This window comes from Coregonus lavaretus, assembly GCF_964263955.1.
Source record: "Coregonus lavaretus genome assembly, chromosome: 8".
Classification (NCBI taxonomy): Eukaryota; Metazoa; Chordata; class Actinopteri; order Salmoniformes; family Salmonidae; genus Coregonus; species Coregonus lavaretus.
Window position 1 is genome coordinate 54,411,885 of NC_139995.1, and position 22,759 is coordinate 54,434,643.

Consider the following 22,759-nt stretch of genomic DNA (forward strand, 5'->3'; position numbering starts at 1 on the left):
GGTGCGACAGGCTGCCTTCCAGTCTCTGGGACGCTTCATCTCCACCTTTGCCAACCCCTCCAGCACGGGCCTCTACTTCAAAGAGGACGGCACGCTGCTGGAGGTCCCCAGGTGTCCCTCTGACAGGTTAGAACACAAACCGGCACGCAAAACACACACACATTGTCACCGCTCCACTCTGGGTCCAAAAACACTATTCGAAGTGTACCATACTAGTAACATGGACCAATAGCCGTTCTTGTTTTCACTTTTGAATTTAGAGTTTTGTGTGTTGTGATTTTTTTAACACGCTGGGCCTCGACGGACCCCCCTTCCAGCCAATGAGCAGTCACTCTGACTGCGACGTTCTGACAGTGGAATGAATCCATTTCATACAGTATATGCTATCGCAAAAATAAACATTTGGTTGTCTTTATGAAGGCCTTGGGTAACATTAGAATACATTTTGTATTTTTATTTCAAGTAACACAATAGCATTTTCATTATATGTAAAAACAAAAAAATACAAATTCAAGTGTTCAATAAATGTTTTTCATGGAATGCCTTTGTTACAACTATGAAACAGAAAGCATACTTGGAACATGGTAACAGCTTCTTTTTATAACGATTTTCTTTCTTTTTTAAATACCCCAACCACCAAGACTCGGTCAAATGATGAAAACATCAGTAGCCTAAACATCATTATAAGCGCCAAGTGGCCTTGATAAATAGTGAATCTCGGCAGAAAAGCAATAACAGCATTATAATGAATGTAGGTGTCGATATGACAGCAGTCAAAAATAGTCAGTTATTGTCAGCTTGTGTGCGTGTTCATGCGATGGCATCAGTTGGATTTCATTTAGCTGTTGTCCCTTGTTCTAATAGTTGACACCATTTTCATAACTTTCACTTGCTTGAGACACTTTGACATAACTTTGTTTGGCTGTAGTGTGTAATAGTCTCCAGTGTAGTGTGTAATAGTCTCCAGTGTAGTGTGTAATAGTCTCCAGTGTAGTGTGCAATAGTCTCCAGTGCAGTGTGTAATAGTCTCCAGTGTAGTGTGTAGTAGTCTCCAGTACAGTGTGTAATAGTCTCCAGTGCAGTGTGTAATAGTCTCCAGTGTAGTGTGTAGTAGTCTCCAGTACAGTGTGTAATAGTCTCCAGTGCAGTGTGTAATAGTCTCCAGTGTAGTGTGTAATAGTCTCCAGTACAGTGTGTAATAGTCTCCAGTGTAGTGTGTAATAGTCTCCAGTGTAGTGTGTAATAGTCTCCAGTGTAGTGTGTAATAGTCTCCAGTGTAGTGTGTAATAGTATTCAGTGTAGTGTGTAATAGTCTCCAGTGTAGTGTTTAATAGTCTCCAGTGTAGTGTGTAATAGTCTCCAGTGTAGTGTTTAATAGTCTCCAGTGTAGTGTGTAATAGTCTCCAGTGTAGTGTGTAATAGTCTCCAGTGCAGTGTGTAATAGTCTCCAGTGTTCGTGTGTAATAGTCTCCAGTGTTCGTGTGTAATAGTCTCTAGTGTAGTGTGTAATAGTCTCCAGTGTTCGTGTGTAATAGTCTCCAGTGTAGTGTGTAATAGTCTCCAGTGTAGTGTGTAATAGTCTCCAGTGTAGTGTGTAATAGTCTCCAGTGTAGTGTGTAATAGTCTCCAGTACAGTGTGTAATAGTCTCCAGTGTAGTGTGTAATAGTCTCCAGTGTAGTGTGTAATAGTCTCCAGTGTAGTGTGTAATAGTCTCCAGTGCAGTGTGTAATAGTCTCCAGTGTAGTGTGTAATAGTCACCCGTGTGGTGTGTAATAGTCACCCGTGTAGTGTGTAATAGTCTCCAGTGTAGTGTGTAATAGTCTCCAGTGTAGTGTTTAATAGTCTCCAGTGTAGTGTGTAATAGTCTCCAGTGTAGTGTGTAATAGTCTCCAGTGTAGTGTGTAATAGTCTCCAGTGCAGTGTGTAATAGTCTCCAGTGTAGTGTGTAATAGTCACCAGTGTGGTGTGTAATAGTCACCCGTGTAGTGTGTAATAGTCTCCAGTGTAGTGTGTAATAGTCTCCAGTGTAGTTTTAATAGTCTCCAGTACAGTGTGTAATAGTCTCCAGTGTAGTGTGTAATAGTATCCAGTGCAGTGTGTAATAGTCTCCAGTGTAGTGTGTAATAGTCTTCAGTGTAGTGTGTAATAGTTTCCAGTGCAGTGTGTAATAGTCTCCAGTGTAGTGTGTAATAGTCTCCAGTGCAGTGTGTAATAGTCTCCAGTGTAGTGTGTAATAGTCACCCGTGTGGTGTGTAATAGTCACCCGTGTAGTGTGTAATAGTCTCCAGTGCAGTGTGTAATAGTATCCAGTGTAGTGTGTAATAGTCTTTAGTGTAGTGTGTAATAGTCTCCAGTGTAGTGTGTAATAGTCTCCAGTGTAGTGTGTAATAGTCTCCAGTGTAGTGTGAAATAGTCTCCAGTGTAGTGTGTAATAGTATCCAGTGTAGTGTGTAATAGTCTCCAGTGTAGTGTGTAATAGTCTCCAGTGTAGTGTGTAATAGTCTCCAGTTTAGTGTGTAATAGTATCCAGTGCAGTGTGTAATAGTCTCCAGTGTAGTGTGTAATAGTCTCCCGTGCAGTGTGTAATAGTATCCAGTGTAGTGTGTAATAGTCTTTAGTGTAGTGTGTAATAGTCTCCAGTGTAGTGTGTAATAGTCTCCAGTGTAGTGTGTAATAGTCTCCAGTGTAGTGTGAAATAGTCTCCAGTGTAGTGTGTAATAGTATCCAGTGTAGTGTGTAATAGTCTCCAGTGTAGTGTGTAATAGTCTCCAGTTTAGTGTGTAATAGTCTCCAGTGTAGTGTGTAATAGTCTCCAGTTCTCTTTAATGTGTTCCCGTCATCTTGTCATTCTTCATCACCGTTGTTGAGTTCAATGGCTGTGCAGGTGCCTTATTTTGCGCAGAGGGAGGGAGCTCCTGTCTCACTTTGTTCATGGTGCCGGCATTACTTGTTTTCTTTGCAAGCAATACAATAGAATGGCCCGCGCTGTTCTTCATTCACAATTGATGATTACATAATTATGCATCGTTCGCTTCCCCTCGTTCATCAACTCACCAATTCTCCCCCCTTTTCCCCATCATACTTTACTTAATTTATTTCATCTGTTGTTATATTTGTGAAATTAGTGTCGGTATATTTTCGGTTCAGTTTTGAGGCAATTATCGGGGTGATTATCAGCTGGGCACTTTCAACTGTTGGGAGAAGGAGTGGAGGAGGCCCTACTGTTGGGAGAAGGAGTGGAGCAGGCCCTACTGTTGGGAGAAGGAGGGGAGCAGGCCCTACTGTTGGGAGAAGGAGTGGAGCAGGCCCTACTGTTGGGAGAAGGAGTGGAGCAGGCCCTACTGTTGGGAGAAGGAGTGTAGCAGGCCCTACTGTTGGAAGAAGGAGTGGAGCAGGGAGGGAAAACCATTCAAATAATGACATGCCCTCCTAAAACTCCAGTTCTGTTTGTGATATTAAGATTCTAACACCGACAGTGTGTTACAGTGAGGGAAAAAAGTATTTGATCCCCTGCTGATTTTGTACGTTTGCCCTCTGACAAAGAAATGATCAGTCTATCATTTTAATGGTAGGTTTATTTGAACAGTGAGAGACAGAATAACAACAAAAAAATCCAGAAAAAATAACTTAGTACTTGGTGGCAAAACCCTTGTTGGCAATCACAGAGGTCAGACGTTTCTTGTAGTTGGCCACCAGGTTTGCACACATCTCAGTAGGGATTTTGTCCCTCTCCTCTTTGCAGATCTTCTCCAAGTCATTAAGGTTTCGAGGCTGACGTTTGGCAACTCGAACCTTCAGCTCCCTCCACAGATTTTCTATGGGATTAAGGTCTGGAGACTGGCTAGGCCACTCCAGGACCTTAATGTGCTTCTTCTTGAGCCACTCCTTTGTTGCCTTGGCCATGTGTTTTGGGTCATTGTCATGCTGGAATACCCATCCACGACCCATTTTCAATGCCCTGGCTGAGGGAAGAAGGTTCTCACCCAAGATTTGACGGTACATGGCCCCGTCCATCGTCCCTTTGATGCGGTGAAGTTGTCCTGTCCCCTTAGCAGGAAAAACGCCCCCAAAGCATAATGTTTCCACCTCCATGTTTGACGGTGGGGATGGTGTTCTTGGGGTCATAGGCAGCATTCCTCCTCCTCCAAACACGGCGAGTTGAGTTGATGCCAAAGAGCTCGATTTTGGTCTCATCTGACCACAACACTTTCACCCAGTTCTCCTCTGAATCATTCAGATGTTCATTGGCAAACTTCAGACGGGCATGTATATGTGCTGTCTTGAGCAGGGGGACCTTGCGGGCGCTGCAGGATTTCAGTCCTTCACGGCGTAGTGTGTTACCAATTGTTTTCTTGGTGACCATGGTCCCAGCTCCCTTGAGATCATTGAGAAGATCCTCCCGTGTAGTTCTGGGCTGATTCCTCACCGTTCTCATGATCATTGCAACTCCACGAGGTGAGATCTTGCATGGAGCCCCAGGCCGAGGGAGATTGACAGTTCTTTTGTGTTTCTTCCATTTGCGAATAATTGCACCAACTGTTGTCACCTTCTCACCAAGCTGCTTGGCGATGGTCTTGTAGCCCATTCCAGCCTTGTGTAGGTCTACAATCTTGTCCCTGACATCCTTGGAGAGCTCTTTGGTCTTGGCCATGGTGGAGAGTTTGGAATCTGATTGATTGATTGCTTCTGTGGACAGGTGTCTTTTATACACGTAACAAACTGAGATTAGGAGCACTCCCTTTAAGAGTGTGCTCCTAATCTCAGCTCGTTACCTGTATAAAAGACACCTGGGAGCCAGAAATCTTTCTGATTGAGAGGGGGTCAAATACTTATTTCCCTCATTAAAATGCAAATCAATTTATAACATTTTTGACATGCGTTTTTCTGGATTTTGTTGTTGTTAGTCTGTCTCTCACTGTTCAAATAAACCTACCATTAAAATGATAGACTGATAATTTCTTTGTCAGTGGGCAAACGTACAAAATCAGCAGGGGATCAAATACTTTTTTCCCTCACTGTATATAGACATATTTAGTAAAAATGAAGGACAGCGGGGCGCATGACTTAAAATTACAGAGTAATAAATAAATAAAATTCACAAGCAGTCAAAATGACTGATTTAGCGGTTCTAGTGTTAAATGCGTTTGAATTAAAGTTATGTTCAGATTTTTTTTTATGCGTTTGAAATAATGTTGATATACTTTAAGCGGGACACAAGGGGGCTCTCTGATATTTGTTGGCTCTCTGTTGCAGCAATTCCCCCCTCTGTATCGAGTCCTCCATGCGCTGCTCCTCCAACGGCCACAGAGTGAGACCCTCGAACACACCCATTAACCAAGATGGCCGCTCCACCCCATCCCTAGAATCCATGTCCAGGGGGGACAGTGGCAGCGACTCCACACACACTCCTCCCCGAAACCGACACGAAGGCAACAACAACCCTCCTCCCACAAACAACAAAAACAAGGAGACGGCACAAACAGACCAGAACTTTAACTCTTTCCACTACTGGAGGCCTCCGTTAGCGGATATCAGCCAGGAATTGGAGATGCTGAAGTGCCAGGGTCCTCGGACTCAGACAGAGGGAGAAAAGGAGGAGGTGGTGGGGCTAGAGGACGGGGAGATGACCAGTCTGCAGCCAGCAACCAGCTCTCAAATCCAGAAGGTGTTGGACTGCCTCCAGCCCCACATGGACGACCCTGATGTACAAGGTGAGGATTGTCAAAGGTTGTTAATTAAGTTATAATAAATCAATAAAATTGGTTCAATCATTTAGGACAAATTGTGTTTTATGGTGACACAATGGGCTGGATATCATCCAACCTTCACAACATTATTTAACACTCACTGAATTTAATAGTCTGGACATTTGGGAGTTTGAACATGACCTGTGTATTCACGACCGTGTGTGTGTGTGTGTGTGTGTGTGTTTTTTTTTGTGTGTGTCTTTCCACATGCGTCTCCCAGCCCAAGTACAGGTGCTCTCGGCCGCCCTAAAGGCTGCCCAGCTGGAGAGCCAGTCTGAGGAGGAGGAGATGAAGGGTCAGTCAGAGAGCCAGTCTGAGGAGGAGGAGATGAAGGGTCAGTCAGAGAGCCAGTCTGAGGAGGAGGAGGAGGTGGAGGGTCAGTCAGAGAGCCAGTCACCAGAAAATGGGGACAAGGAGTCCTCCCAGAACAGATTGACCACAGAGGAGACACAGACACCTGAGCCACCAACCAAGCAGGCCAGGGACCCAGAACCTACAGAGGAACAGAAAGAGAACAAGGCAGAAGAGGAGACTGAGAAGGAGTTGGAGGAGGAGGCAGAGCCTCAGGAGTCACCCCCCGACTCGCCTTTCCTAGTACGGGATGACCCGGACCACAGCAGTATGGTAAGTCAAAATTACTTTGATGAATTGCTTTTTGACAATTAGAGGCTATATGGAACTTTGACACCATTAAAGAGACTATATGGAACTCTGACACCATTAAAGAGACTATATGGAACTTTGACACCATTAAAGAGACTATATGGAACTTTGACACTGTTAAAGAGGCTATATGTAACTTTGACACTGTTAAAGAGGCTATATGGAACTTTGACACTGTTAAAGAGGCTATATGGAACTTTGACACTGTTAAAGAGGCTATATGGAACTTTGACACTGTTAAAGAGGCTATATGGAACTTTGACACTGTTAAAGAGGCTATATGGAACTTTGACACCATTAAAGAGACTATATGGAACTTTGACACCGTTAAAGAGACTATATGGAACTTTGACACTGTTAAAGAGGCTATATGGAACTTTGACACCATTAAAGAGACTATATGGAACTTTGACACCATTAAAGAGACTATATGGAACTTTGACACTGTTAAAGAGGCTATATGGAACTTTGACACCATTAAAGAGACTATATGGAACTTTGACACCATTAAAGAGACTATATGGAACTTTGACACTGTTAAAGAGGCTATATGGAACTTTGACACTGTTAAAGAGGCTATATGGAACTTTGACACCATTAAAGAGACTATATGGAACCTTGACACCGTTAAAGAGGCTATATGGAACTTTGACACCATTAAAGAGACTATATGGAACTTTGACACCGTTAAAGAGACTATATGGAACTTTGACACCGTTAAAGAGACTATATGGAACTTTGACACTGTTAAAGAGGCTATATGGAACTTTGACACTGTTAAAGAGACTATATGGAACTTTGACACCATTAAAGAGACTATATGGAACTTTGACACCGTTAAAGAGGCTATATGGAACTTTGACACCATTAAAGAGACTATATGGAACTTTGACACTGTTAAAGAGGCTATATGGAACTTTGACACCATTAAAGAGACTATATGGAACTTTGACACTGTTAAAGAGACTATATGGAACTTTGACACCATTAAAGAGACTATATGGAACTTTGACACTGTTAAAGAGGCTATATAAGTCGCTCTGGATAAGAGCGTCTGCTAAATGACGTAAATGTATATGGAACTTTGACAATGTTAAAGAGGCTATATGGAACTTTGACACCGTTAAAGACACTATATGGAACCTTTGCCTCTGGGGGTGCTCTTGAGCCAAAAGGGTTCCCTTAAATGAAGAGAAATATGGTCCAGAAGTTACCTCATTATACCGAAAGGGCATAACTCCCCATACCCATAAGTAAAACTCATATGTTGTTTGCCTAAAACTAAGGATTTGTGTGAGATAAAAATGTAATATTAAATGATTTATGTACATGAACCATACAGCCAACATTTGTAAAAAGTTAAGCAACTAAACTTTTATAGTATATATTTTACTCCAGTAAAGCCTGTCTCTGTTCCCTTTTGTCCTCTTTGTTGTCTAGCTAGCTTACTTCTCTCTATATGGGTGTATCTGAGCTACTTCCCTACATGTCTGTCTGTGCTAGCGGACTGGTATGTTTGTCTGTGCTAGCGGACTGGTATGTTTGTCTGTGCTATCTGACTGATAGGTTTGTCTGTGCTAGCTGACTGGTATGTTTGTCTGTGCTATCTGACTGATAGGTTTGTCTGTGCTAGCTGACTGGTATGTTTGTCTGTGCTATCTGACTGATAGGTTTGTCTGTGCTAGTGGACTGGTATGATTGTCTGTGCTATCTGACTGATAGGTTTGTCTGTGCTAGCGGACTGGTATGTTTGTCTGTGCTATCTGACTGATAGGTTTGTCTGTGCTAGTGGACTGGTATGATTGTCTGTGCTATCTGACTGATAGGTTTGTCTGTGTTAGCGGACTGCTATGTTTGTCTGTGCTAGCTGACTGGTATGTTTGTCTGTGCTATCTGACTGATAGGTTTGTCTGTGCTAGCGGACTGGTATGATTGTCTGTGCTAGCGGACTGGTATGTTTGTCTGTGCTAGCTGACTGGTATGTTTGTCTGTGCTAGCTGACTGGTATGTTTGTCTGTGCTAGCGGACTGGTATGTTTGTCTGTGCTAGCGGACTGGTATGTTTGTCTGTGCTAGCTGACTGGTATGTTTGTCTGTGCTAGCGGACTGGTATGTTTGTCTGTGCTAGCGGACTGGTATGTTTGTCTGTGCTAGCGGACTGGTATGTTTGTCTGTGCTAGCTGACTGGTATGTTTGTCTGTGCTAGCGGACTGGTATGTTTGTCTGTGCTAGCTGACTGGTATGTTTGTCTGTGCTAGCTGACTGGTATGTTTGTCTGTGCTATCTGACTGATAGGTTTGTCTGTGCTAGCGGACTGGTATGTTTGTCTGTGCTAGCGGACTGCTATGTTTGTCTGTGCTAGCGGACTGGTATGATTGTCTGTGCTAGCTGATTCATAGGTTTGTCTGTGCTAGCTGATTGATAGGTTTGTCTGTGCTAGCGGACTGATAGGTTTGTCTGTGCTAGCTGACAGGTATGTTTGTCTGTGCTATCTGACTGATAGGTTTGTCTGTGCTAGCTGACTGATATGTTTGTCTGTGCTAGCGGACTGGTATGATTGTCTGTGCTAGCTGATTGATAGGTTTGTCTGTGCTAGCTGATTGATAGGTTTGTCTGTGCTAGCGGACTGATAGGTTTGTCTGTGCTAGCTGACAGGTATGTTTGTCTGTGCTAGCGGACTGGTATGATTGTCTGTGCTAGCTGATTGATAGGTTTGTCTGTGCTAGCTGATTGATAGGTTTGTCTGTGCTAGCGGACTGATAGGTTTGTCTGTGCTAGCTGACAGGTATGTTTGTCTGTGCTATCTGACTGATAGGTTTGTCTGTGCTAGCTGACTGATATGTCTAAATGTGTATCTGCTCCCGTTGTTGGTCAGGAGTCGGAGCTGATGGAGAGCGCGGAGGAGGAGGGGAAGGAGGACTCTGTTTTCAACCAGGTGTGTGAGGAGAAGTCCAAGGTCCAGGTCAGTTAGTCAGTTCTGTCAAACACTGAATTTCTAATAAACCTTGTTACTGTACACATAGAGGGACATTTATGATCCAGTCAAGTCTGGGGTACCTTTTAAGCTGTTTTGTCTGAGAATAGTAAAACGATCCAATGTCCAATGAATTGCGATTGACAAGATGTAGGGCCAGTGTTCCGGAACCAGATTTAGCCTAGTCCTGGTCCATTGATGGTGCGTTTGAGTCCAGGATGAGGCTTAAGCCTGGTACAGATCTAACAGCCAACATAAAGAGAGGCGACACAAAACGAGACAGAATAGAATTAGAATTTTGTGTTGTAAAACAGCTGACTCGAGATGGGCATTCAAATAAAAAAGGTTGAGCACAGTGCTGATACGTTGTAACTAAGTTGCTAGCTACTTGTAGCAAGGTATTTAGCAAACAAGTTTCATGAAATACCTGCAGCCACTGGCTGGCTCACCGGCTCACTTTGTGACTTGACAAATAAATATTAGCAAGCCAGGCTAGCTAACTACAGCTTTCCCCTCAGAAATGGATAGCTGGCTGTAAGCTTGGCTGGCTAAACACGGAACGTCAGCGCACTGTTCTCTTATTGGCTAACGGACACATCTCGTCTTTAGCTAAGATTTGACATGTGGAATTTTGGAAACTCCAGCATCCAACACGAGACGTTCTAAAACTACACCATTCAGATCAAGAAAACTTAAAGCAGTCCCTTCTCGTCTCAGCTGTTGAATGTGAATCGGGCTTTAGTCCATGTCTGGGAAACCAGCCCCCTTTGTCCTTTCTACTGAGTGCCGCTGCCATGGCTATGATAGTAACAGGTTTGAACCATTCCTCATACTCTTGTCCCCCCCCCCCCCTCTCCAGAATGTGATTCCCCAGCAGCTGCTGGAACAGTATCTTTCCATGACGGACCCGGCACAGGCCCAGACGGTGGACACGGAGATCGCCAAGCACTGTGCGTTCAGCCTACCTGGCGTGGCCCTCACCCTTGGCCGACAGAACTGGCACTGCCTAAAGGACACGTACGAGACCCTCGCCACCGACGTACAGGTGGGTGCTTTTTGGCTTCACTCAAAAGGCTTTATTTTGTGTTATGCTGTTGGGGACCTGGGTCGTGTTCATTAGTTACCAAAACGGGCTGAAACAGGGAGGGAAAATGTTATGCTTGTTCAATAAGAAATGCTCATTTTCGTTTTCTGTTGCGTGCCCAAGAACACGACACCGGAAACTCAGGGTCTTCAATGATAAGTGCTTGGTTTGGAACGAAAAGTGAACAACACACCATGTATTGACATACTCTCATCACAGGAGATTGATACTCTGATGCCCGTCAGAAAACAACCATTACATTTGTTTGCAAATCCTATGCACGTTGCTATGCAAATGGCCAGTCCAGTGACTGCTTGGTCATGACGTAATATTGACGTGTTAGTTTGCAACCAAAAGCAATACAGCTTGTCATTTTCACTTAGAGGCTATACGGAACTTCAGTTACCTCAAATGTTTGCTTATTTCTGGGCAAATTGGATGGGACAGAGGTCGAGAGAAGAGAGTGTGCTGAAATAGCAGTGGCTATACTCCCATTTACCACCTCTGACCTGACAAAGGTCATGTTGGCTATGCTCCCCCTAATGCTCCCTAACATGGAAATGTCTTGTTTTGTGAAGAGCCAAGTTAACCCCCTGGCTGTACTCATTACCCCTATAGTGGAAGGTGCGCCGGACGCTGGCGTTCTCCATCCACGATCTGGCCCTGATCCTGGGGGACCAGCTGACGGCGGCCGACCTGGTGCCCATCTTCAACGGCTTCCTCAAGGACCTGGACGAGGTGCGCATCGGCGTGCTCAAACACCTCTACGACTTCCTCAAGGTGAGACCACGATACATGTAACGAGCAACTGTGTAGCGATTCTAAATCGGTAATCTACACATTAAAACGTTTGGTCCACCTGCTGTGCTGTTTTTAATAGCCTGGTCCCAGATCTGTTTGTGCTCTTTTTGCCAACTCCATTGCTCATTGTCAAGCCAAACATTGACAATGAGTGACAAGGAGTTGGCATGATTGCACAAACAGACTGGAACTCAGGCTACCATATTACGTGTCACATGGTAAATCTAGAGTGGATTTTAAATTTAGATGGCTGCCTGACTTGACCTGTGTATTGGGTTCATATGGTTGTCATAGAACCGATTTTGTCTTTCACAATAACAACATGTTTAGTCTATAGGTAGAGAGGCATTTTTCTGTCTTTTTACACTCGTTCCGTTTGTCTCCACTTCTTTTGATACTTGTGCCTTGCGTCACTAATGAATGAGAATTTGTTGTCCAGGGGTTTTGTAACGATGAATAATGCTAACTTTGGTGAGACATGATAAGGGTCGTTCCACCAATTCGGTGCCTTTTGAGATGTGTAACTTGGTAAAATATATATATATATATATATATATATGTTTTGGTTTCACCCAATTTTATCATTCTGTCATAACAAACTCATTTTCCCTTCTCAAGAGATTAAATAAAACAATTACTGAAGTAAGTGCCAAATAAAGTAACTGGGTTGACCGTAACAGGGTTGAAGATTTTATCTTAAATCAACCATAAATCCCCTTGTGACAGGGGTAATGGAAGCGTGTTGTATTGCAACAGGAATGGAAGCTTCACAAAGCATTTTTCATTGTTAAAACATTTTTAGCTTATCTATCTATGGGTAACAGGGTTGACGTGTTATGTTCGACCCGCTCAGTTTTCCACCAGAAAATGGCCAAAAAGGGTAGAACCAGCTGACCTGTTGTTATACTATGATTTGACTATTAGTTAAATGTTTCTTGTGAAAACATTTTTTTTTAAAGGAATACTTACACCATATTATAACTAAAGTTCAGTTCACGTTACGGGGGTTGACCTTAAAAAAAGTGACAGAATTATAAACTAATCACATTAAATAAATCATTAAAATTCAATATCTGTGCACAATTTCTACTTAAAATATCAAAGGGATGCAAACGGCACTGTTTTGGTGGAACGACCCATAACTTGGATCTGTTGCTGTGGTGTTTCAGCTTTCTGTCTTCTGTCTTGTCTTGTGGCAGCTGCTCCATGCGGAGAAGAGGAGAGAGTACCTGTACCAGCTGCAGGAGTTCATGGTGACGGACAACAGCCGCAACTGGAGGTTCAGATACCAGCTGGCCGAGTGAGTCTCCCATTCATTTAGATACCAGCTGGCCGAGTGAGTCTCCCATTCATTTAGATACCAGCTGGCCGAGTGAGTCTCCCATTCATTTAGATACCAGCTGGCCGAGTGAGTCTCCCATTCATTTAGATACCAGCTGGCCGAGTGAGTCTCCCATTCATTTAGGTACCAGCTGGCCGAGTGAGTCTCCCATTCATTTAGATACCAGCTGGCCGAGTGAGTCTCCCATTCATTTAGGTACCAGCTGGCCGAGTGAGTCGCCCATTCATTTAGATACCAGCTGGCCGAGTGAGTCGCCCATTCATTTAGATACCAGCTGGCCGAGTGAGTCTCCCATTCATTTAGATACCAGCTGGCCGAGTGAGTCTCCCATTCATTTAGATACCAGCTGGCCGAGTGAGTCTCCCATTCATTTAGATACCAGCTGGCCGAGTGAGTCTCCCATTCATTTAGATACCAGCTGGCCGAGTGAGTCTCCCATTCATTTAGATACCAGCTGGCCGAGTGAGTCTCCCATTCATTTAGATACCAGCTGGCCGAGTGAGTCTCCCATTCATTTAGATACCAGCTGGCCGAGTGAGTCGCCCATTCATTTAGATACCAGCTGGCCGAGTGAGTCTCCCATTCATTTAGATACCAGCTGGCCGAGTGAGTCGCCCATTCATTTAGATACCAGCTGGCCGAGTGAGTCTCCCATTCATTTAGATACCAGCTGGCCGAGTGAGTCGCCCATTCATTTAAATACCAGCTGGCCGAGTGAGTCTCGCATTCATTTAGATACCAGCTGGCCGAGTGAGTCGCCCATTCATTTAAATACCAGCTGGCCGAGTGAGTCTCGCATTCATTTAGATACCAGCTGGCCGAGTGAGTCTCCCATTCATTTAGATATCAGCTGGCCGAGTCACTCTCCCATTCATTTAGTTCAGGGCCAATCTTTCTCATTCGTTTAGAATGGAGGCCTCCAGATTTCTCCCAATAGAGGGCGCACTTGCCACAAGACTGTGAAGGCATGCACCATTTTAGTAGTCCACTTGGATGGGACTTCCAATGGATCACAGAGTCCCATCTAGGTCAGCAGGATGGATCAGCCAATGAATTATGCTCCTTAGCAGGATGGCATATGACAGTAAATTACTAACATTGGGCCCGTATCCACAAAGCGTGTCAGAGTAAGAATCAGTTTTGCCTTTTAGATCGTAATAAGATGATATAGATATATAGATAGATATATGTCCTAGATCAGCACTCCTACTCTGAGACAGTTTGTGGATACAGGTCCTGGTCCCAGATCTGTTTGTGCTCTTGTCCACTCCATTGCTCAGTGTCAAGCCATACATGACAATGAGTGACAAGGACTTGGCATGATAGCGCACACAGACTGGCACTCAGGTTAACATGGCGCTCCATGCTGTCACATAATCAGTCAATGGAAACGAAAGGAGGGTCACCCTCTAGGTTTTATTACTCTGTGCTCCCAATGCATATAGAAATATTGTTGGACTCCTTTGCGGAGTGAAGATATCAGAGAAAGAAAATGTACTTTATTTAGGATGACCCCTATACTTCAGAGCCAGTGTGTGTTGAACAGAACGTCTTCATGTGTGTGTCCACAGGCAGCTGATCTTGATCATCGAGTTGTACAGCCACTATGACGTGTATAACTACCTCAGACAAATAGCACTGACCCTCTGCTCAGACAAAGTGTCGGAGGTCCGGTGGATCTCTTACAAGCTGGTAGGCATGCCGTTTGTACTTGAAAAAATGTGTTGTTGAATGATGTAACAAAGTTTTTTTTTTTTTTTTATTATAAATTTTTAACATTTTCACGTACTCAGATTGTCCTGAATGATATGACGTTTGTGCGCACGTCTGTATTGTGACAAACTTCTGTGGAAGTGTACAGTCATCTCATCTTCATGCAGTGACCTGCTTTTCTGAAGAATGGGAAGCACCCAAATATTGTGTCGCAAATGGCACCCTGTTCCTTATATAGTGTTCTAACTTGTTCTCAACTGGCTTACCTGGTTAAATAATGGTGCTGAGCAATTAGTGCTTTTTGAGGTCGGTTCCATTCTTTAAAAACATAATCAAAGTTTTTGATTTTGGTTTCGATAATTGCACTTTTTTAAAAATGTATTATGAAATAATTCAACATTCAATTGCCAAAACATTGTAAATATTCCATTGTCTGTTTCAGGTCCACATTGGGTTGACATCAATAGGAAATTACTATGAAATAATAACATATTTCATTATTGTATATTACTTAGTTTTTATTTGATGACTTCATTATTTTTCATTCCTTAAAGTCATCATCTCATCTCTGCTCAGGCAGTACCAGCCAGCCAGCCAGCCAGACAACCATCTAGCGTTATCTCTATGCTCCGTCATACTGTACTGTCTTTGAGTCATCCTATTTAGCTAGGCTAGTGGCTAGCTGGTAGCTGCCTAAGTATGCTGCAGGCTGTCTGACAATATCATTTGACTAGCTCTTCAAAGTAGATGCAGCATACTTTCAAGACTGCTTATTACCAACTACTACAACTACCAATCGGGTAGAGCTACTTCACCAACTCTCTCTATCCTTCTCTCAATGGATTATGGTCATTGTATTTTATTACCACGTTTATGACGCGGCGCTAGGTTGAATATTTGCTTAATGAAAACTACAACTCCCTTCAGCCCAGCATCCCACATACACTATATATACAAAAGTATGTGGACATCCCTTCAAATTCGTCGATTTGGCTATTTCTGACGGGTGTATAAAATCGAGCACACAGCCATGCAATCTCCATAGACAAACATTGGCAGTAGAATGGCCTTACTGAAGAGCTCAGTGACTTTCAAAGTGGCACCGTCATAGGATGCCACCTTTCCAACAAGTCAGTTTGTCCCGGTCAACTGTAAGTGCTGTTATTGTGAAGTGGAAATGTCTAGGAGCAACAACGGCTCAGCCGCGAAGTGGTATGCCACACAAGCTCATAGAACGGGACCGCCGAGTGCTGAAGCGCGTAGCGCATAAAAATCGTCTGTCCTCGGTTGCAACACTCACTACTGAGTTCCAAACTGCCTCTGGAAGCAAAGAACGCACAAGAACTGTTCATCGGGAGCTTCATGAAATGGGTTTCCATGGCCGAGTAGCTGCACACAAGCCTAAGATCACCATGCGCAATGCCAAGAGTCGGCTGAAATGGTGTAAAGGTCGCCGCCATTGGACTCTGGAACAGTGGAAACGCATTCTCTGGAGTGATGAATCACACTTCACCATCTGGCAGTCCGACGGACAAATCTGGGTTTAGCGGATGCCAGGAGAATGCTACCTGCCCGAATGCATAGTGTCAACTGTAAAGTTTGGTGGCTGAGATCAAATGTTCTGGGGCTGTTTTTCATGGTTCGGGCTAGGCCCCTTAGTTCCAGTGAAGGGAAATCTTAACGCTACAGCATACAATGACATTCTAGACGATTCTGTGCTTCCAACTTTGTGACAACAGTTTGGTGTTAGGCCCTTTCCTGTTTCAGCATGACAATGAATGAAAGCAAGTCCCAGCAGCAATATTCCAACATCTAGTGGAAAGCCTTCCCAGAAGAGTGGAGGCTGTTATAGCAGCAAACGGGGGACCAACTCCATATTAATGTCCATGATTTTAGAATGAAATGTTCGACGAGCAGGTGTCCACATACTTTTGGTAATGAATTGTATTTACATACACAGCCGTGATAGGATGGTCTAGAGCCCACCCCCTTACCCAGATGAACAGTCATTGGTTTATTATAATCACATTGTGACGTCATGTTCCATCCCACCTGAACAGGCTGAAATTCAAGGCATTTTCTTCAAACGGCTCATACACAATTTCAAAGTGTTATTTCGACCTCATATTGTGGAAATATCATCAAATATCATCTTGTGTGTCCCAGGTGGTGGAGATCTTACAGAAGATGTATGCGTGCGGAGCCCACGAGCTGGGCCTGAACTTCATCAACGAGCTCATCGTCCGCTTCTGCCACTGTCCAAAATGGGTGGGCCGCCAGGCCTTTGCCTTCATTTGCCAGGTCAGGAAACACATAGTATTATGAAAATAAATCCTTATAAACATTAATCCCAATAGTTGCTAACTTCAGAAAATGTTTTAGTGTGAAATTGCATCAGCCATACTTGCCATAGCACTATTCTGAAAGAAGGCGGGTGTGAGAATTGTATGTCTGACTGCTTGGTCATGTTCATTAGGCACCAAACAAAAGGGAAACCGATAAGAAATGTAAACTTTAGTTTTCCGTTGTAATAAAAAAATAATCTGTTGCATTCCCTAATGAACACGACCCTGCTCTCCATCTGTCATCTGTCTGTCTTTCTATCTAAATCAGTTTTTCTATTAACTCTCTTCACTGTGTTCCCCAGGCCATCGTGGAGGAGGACTGTATGCCCATGGACCAGTTTGCCCAGCACCTCCTCCCAAGTCTCCTCAGCCTGTCGTTGGACCCTGTGGCCAACGTCCGCGTGCTGGTGGCCAAAGCACTGCGGCAGAGTGTCATGGAGAAAGGTAAAGACTGGGCCCTCTATCTACCCAAGAATATGAACAAAAATAACATATTTAATGCCATACACAAAAATGTATGCACGCATGACTGTAAGTCGCTTTGGATAAAAGCGTCTGCTAAATGGCATATTATTATTATTATTATTATTATTATTATTATTATTATAATGCATGTAGATGCTTTATGCTATTGATAAAGTCAAGAATGGAATATAACTTAATTAGCCTTCGAGAGGGAACATGTCTCGCACATTTAAACGCCCACACCAGTAAATCCACTTTTTCGAGCTGAAAGATGATGGCCAGAGCTTACCCATGATGTTGTACAACAATTTATGTCAATAGGTCATCATCATTTTAGTCAAAGTGATATATTTGGCCTTGAAGTGGGACATTCGTGGAAATCCGTATTTTCCAATGAGATAACGTACAAATTATTTTTCAAACTACATTTATTTTCAGGGCTGGATTTTATTTGAATGTTACCACCCACCAGCATGGCATTGTTTATTAATCAGAAACAGCTGCCAAGTTCTTCCTCTTCGCAAATGAGCTGAGCCAAACAGCCTTGCGTCCTGAGCCATGAAAGCAAATGAAAATAGTGTTGTGAGGGAGGACCCTCCAGAATAAGCAGGTCTGTGGCTTATGGACAACTATCTCCTATTAGTGAGACGAGGCCAACCTCCAAAGTGTTCCAAACAGAGGACTTCATTGAATGGTCTAAAACAGAACAGAAACAGAAATAGAGATATGATACAATACACATTAAATGAATAAATAGCAGGAGAAGAGCATAACCACTGTGCATGGATGAATTATATTGAATAGAGCAATATCAATAGATAAGTAAAACACTGTACATGATTATAAAACATAAAGGCTGAATGGTCTCAGAGGTACATTTACATGTATCTTATTATCAGCTGTTGTCAAACACTGAACACTGAAAATACATTATCTTCCTCATTACAGTAATTTATCAGACGCTCTTATCCAGAACGACATACAGTTAGTGAGTGCATACATTTTCATACTTTTTTTCGTACTGGTCCCCCGTGGGAATCGAACCCACAACCCTGGCGTTGCAAGCGCCATTTTCTACCAACTGAGCTATACGGGACTATATACAGGTATACAACAAGAGCACTACACAACAATAGCAACGAGAGGGAGGACTGTATCAAACTGTATATGCTGAATGGTATCACACCAGGTGGCGAATCGCATCTCTGCATGTCTGGCAGACATATCAGTATGGATGACGGATCACCACCTCAAGCTGAACCCTGGCAAGACGGAGCTGCTCTTCCTCCCCGGGAAGGACTGCCCGTTCCATGATCTCGCCATCACGGTAGACAACTCCGCTGTGTCCTCCTCCCAGAGTGCGAAGAGCCTAGGCGTGACCCTGGACAACACCCTGTCGTTCTCCGCCAACATCAAGGCGGTGACCCGCTCCTGCAGGTTCATGCTCTACAACATTCGGAGAGTGCGACCCTGCCTTACACAGGAAGCGGCGCAGGTCCTGGTCCAGGCACTTGTCATCTCCCGTCTGGACTACTGCAACTCGCTGTTGGCTGGGCTCCCTGCCTGTGCCATTAAACCCCTACAACTCATCCAGAATGCCGCAGCCCGTCTGGTGTTCAACCTTCCCAAGTTCTCTCACGTCACCCCCCTCCTCCGCACACTCCACTGGCTTCCAATTGAAGCTCGCATCCGCTACAAGACCATGGTGCTTGCCTTTGGAGCAGTGAGGGGAACGGCACCCCTGTACCTTCAGGCTCTGATCAGTCCCTACACCCAAACGAGGACATTGCGTTCATCCACCTCTGGCCTGCTGGCTCCCCTTCCTCTGCGGAAGCACAGCTCCCCCTCAGCCCAGTCAAAACTGTTCGCTGCTCTGGCACCCCAATGGTGGAACAAGCTCCCTCACGACGCCAGGACAGCGGAGTCACTCACCACCTTCCGGAGACATTTGAAACCCCACCTCTTTAAGGAATACCTGGGATAGGCTAAAGTATTCCTTCTAACCCCCCCCCCCCCCCCCCCCCAAATTGTAAAGTGGTTATCCCACTGGCTATAGGGTGAACGCACCAATTTGAGAGTCGCTCTGGCTAAGAGCGTCTGCTAAATGACGTTGATGTGCCCTTGAGCAAGGCACTTAACCCTAATTGCTCCTGTAAGTCGCTCTGGTTAAGAGCGTCTGCTAAATGACTAAAATGTAAAATGTAAAAATGTATGAAATAATAATAAATAGGAGTTTGAAAATAGTCACTAATTATTGCCGACCATAATATTGGTTATAGCATAGTAATAGCAGGAGGGAGGAACTAAATGTAGCATAGCTGCTCTAGTACACATTCAATAGTACCAACTGTAGGAACAAGTAACAGCTTACATTTTCCAACGCACCCCAGAAGACATAACTCCAGCCACGCTGTCACAAGGATAACACCCGGAGGAAAACAAGACGTCTCGAGCTGAGGCCTATATTTAAAGTGATCATAATCCATTGGATAATTTGTCTTTTTTTTTTTTTTTTTTTGCTATTGTATAAATGCGTGATATGATTGCATTTAGCAAATTCAGATCCAGCCATAGCCTAGCCAGCTGGCTAATCTTTTGAATACGGTGTGTAAAAAATTAACGGCAACAACAACAGATAACATTAGCTAGGTAGATAAGATTAGCATGCAATCTAGCTAGGTAGATAAGGTTAGCTAGAAAAGCTTAGCATGCTTGCTAGATAAGCTTAGCATTCTAGCTAGCTAGACTGACAGCTGTCAGTGCCCTATTTGTTGTTTCTCCACGTGGAAATCCCCACAACGTACCTTCCCACCCGAGATTCGTGAATATGTATAAGTAGACTCCCATCATTCTTCAGAGGTGGAACCGTAACAAGCATTTCCGCTCTATTACTAGAATGATCGAAATAGGGGTGGCAACTTCCTCTGAAGGGGTCTTTTGAAATGCATCAGCAATGTAAAAACTGATGTAGTACACATTCAAGCTATTGCTAGACCAACTTCTTTGTGGAAAGAGTGTTGAATTGGCCACTGATGAAACAGTGAATGACAGCAGTTAGAGCGAACTGTAGCCTTTCCCAGTTCCAACTGATTTTCTCTCTCATGGCATGGTGTTGTTTTTGCTCCTCCCAAATGTGTTATGCGGTATGTTCCAATATCCAAACGAGCATACCACTTAGAATATTGTATTCCCTCTATCTTCTGTGGACTATTTTCTCCCTTCATTTTGTTGTTAATGTTTTCCCTCTATTCTTCATTGTTCTCCATATTTCCCCAGTTTCCTACATTCTTATATTTAATTATGTTAAGTACTGCCCACCGGTCCACCCATTAGGGCCTCATTGACTTGAATTGGGACACCCATTCTAGTAATTATATTTCTATGGTTGTGACCCATGTAAAATGCACTTTAAATACAGTGGGGAAAAAAAGTATTTAGTCAGCCACCAATTGTGCAAGTTCTCCCACTTAAAAAGATGAGAGAGGCCTGTAATTTTCATCATAGGTACACGTCAACTATGGCAGACAAAAATTCCAGAAAATCACATTGTAGGATTTTTTATGAATTTATTTGCAAATTATGGTGGAAAATAAGTATTTGGTCAATAACAAAAGTTTCTCAATACTTTGTTATATACCCTTTGTTGGCAATGACACAGGTCAAATGTTTTCTGTAAGTCTTCACAAGGTTTTCACACACTGTTGCTGGTATTTTGGCCCATTCCTCCATGCAGATCTCCTCTAGAGCAGTGATGTTTTGGGGCTGTCGCTGGGCAACACGGACTTTCAACTCCCTCCAAAGATTTTCTATGGGGTTGAGATCTGGAGACTGGCTAGGCCACTCCAGGACCTTGAAATGCTTCTTACGAAGCCACTCCTTCGTTGCCCGGGCGGTGTGTTTGGGATCATTGTCATGCTGAAAGACCCAGCCACGTTTCATCTTCAATGCCCTTGCTGATGGAAGGAGGTTTTCACTCAAAATCTCACGATACATGGCCCCATTCATTCTTTCCTTTACATGGATCAGTCGTCCTGGTCACTTTGCAGAAAAACAGCCCCAAAGCATGATGTTTCCACCCCCATGCTTCACAGTAGGTATGATGTTCTTTGGATGCAACTCAGCATTCTTTGTCCTCCAAACACGACGAGTTGAGTTTTTACCAAAAAGTTATATTTTGGTTTCATCTGACCATATGACATTCTCCCAATCCTCTTCTGGATCATCCAAATGCACTCTAGCAAACTTCAGACGGGCCTGGACATGTACTGGCTTAAGCAGGGGGACACGTCTGGCACTGCAGGATTTGAGTCCCTGGCGGCGTAGTGTGTTACTGATGGTAGGCTTTGTTACTTTGGTCCCAGCTCTCTGCAGGTCATTCACTAGGTCCCCCCATGTGGTTCTGGGATTTTTGCTCACCGTTCTTGTGATCATTTTGACCCCACGGGGTGAGATCTTGCGTGGAGCCCCAGATCGAGGGAGATTATCAGGGGTCTTGTATGTCTTCCATTTCCTAATAATTGCTCCCACAGTTGATTTCTTCAAACCAAGCTGCTTACCTATTGCAGATTCAGTCTTCCCAGCCTGGTGCAGGTCTACAATGTTGTTTCTGGTGTACTTTGACAGCTCTTTGGTCTTGGCCATAGTGGAGTTTGGAGTGTGACTGTTTGAGGTTGTGGACAGGTGTCTTTTATACTGATAACAAGTTCAAACAGGTGCCGTTAATACAGGTAACGAGTGGAGGACAGAGGAGCCTCTTAAAGAAGAAGTTACAGGTCTGTGAGAGCCAGAAATCTTGCTTGTTTGTAGGTGACCAAATACTTATTTTCCACCATAATTTGCAAATAAATTCATAAAAAATCCTACAATGTGATTTTCTGGATTTTTTTTCTCAATTTGTCTGTCATAGTTGACGTGTACCTATGATGAAAATTACAGGCCTCTCTCATCTTTTTAAGTGGGAGAACATGCACAATTGGTGGCTGACTAAATACTTTTTTCCCCCACTATAAATACTGACTTGACTTGTACTTGCAGCGTACTTCAAAGAGCCGGGCAGTGCCTACTTAGACGAGCTGGAGGAGACGGTGATGGCCCTGCAGGCGGACAAGGACCGAGACGTACGCTTCTTTGCCAGCCTGGACCCCAACATGGTGCTTATGGACACGGCTGCCTTAAACCAGAACCAGACAGACAGCCTGGACCCCAACATGGTGCTTATGGACACGGCTGCCTTAAACCAGAACCAGACAGACAGCCTGGACCCCAACATGGTGCTTATGGACATGGCTGCCTTAATCTAGACCCAGCCAGCCTGCTCCGACCCACAGCCAACAACTATCACCAGCACCAGACCACTAGCTTGTAGGAAATAAAGGCAGTGATACATAAACATACATACAATCATTCATGTTCTCTCTCAAACAAACACACACACACACAAACTCATACACACACATACACATACACATACATACATACATACATACACACACACACACTCCTACATGCATAGACTTGCATACAATCATTCATTCTCTCTTTCTCAAACACACACACACACTCAGACACACACTCATACACACACACTCATATACACACACACTCATACACACACTCATATACACA

At 43.8% G+C, this 22,759-nt stretch overlaps 1 protein-coding gene across 1 annotated transcript in view; it reads left to right on the forward strand.

Annotated features, from left to right (window-relative positions):
• The window catches only part of LOC311134321 (serine/threonine-protein phosphatase 4 regulatory subunit 1-like), a 40,087-nt gene extending 17,564 nt beyond the window's left edge, over positions 1-22,523 (forward strand). Inside the window, exons 10-20 of the mRNA XM_084167965.1 lie at positions 2-126; positions 5,255-5,712; positions 5,969-6,372; positions 9,286-9,372; positions 10,244-10,429; positions 11,087-11,248; positions 12,469-12,569; positions 14,183-14,303; positions 16,491-16,625; positions 16,972-17,113; positions 22,169-22,523. Coding sequence (XP_084024091.1) covers positions 2-126; positions 5,255-5,712; positions 5,969-6,372; positions 9,286-9,372; positions 10,244-10,429; positions 11,087-11,248; positions 12,469-12,569; positions 14,183-14,303; positions 16,491-16,625; positions 16,972-17,113; positions 22,169-22,434 — 2,187 coding nt within the window. The 3' untranslated portion in view covers positions 22,435-22,523. The remainder of the gene's footprint in view (position 1; positions 127-5,254; positions 5,713-5,968; positions 6,373-9,285; positions 9,373-10,243; positions 10,430-11,086; positions 11,249-12,468; positions 12,570-14,182; positions 14,304-16,490; positions 16,626-16,971; positions 17,114-22,168) is intronic.
• The last annotated feature ends 236 nt before the right edge of the window (positions 22,524-22,759 follow it).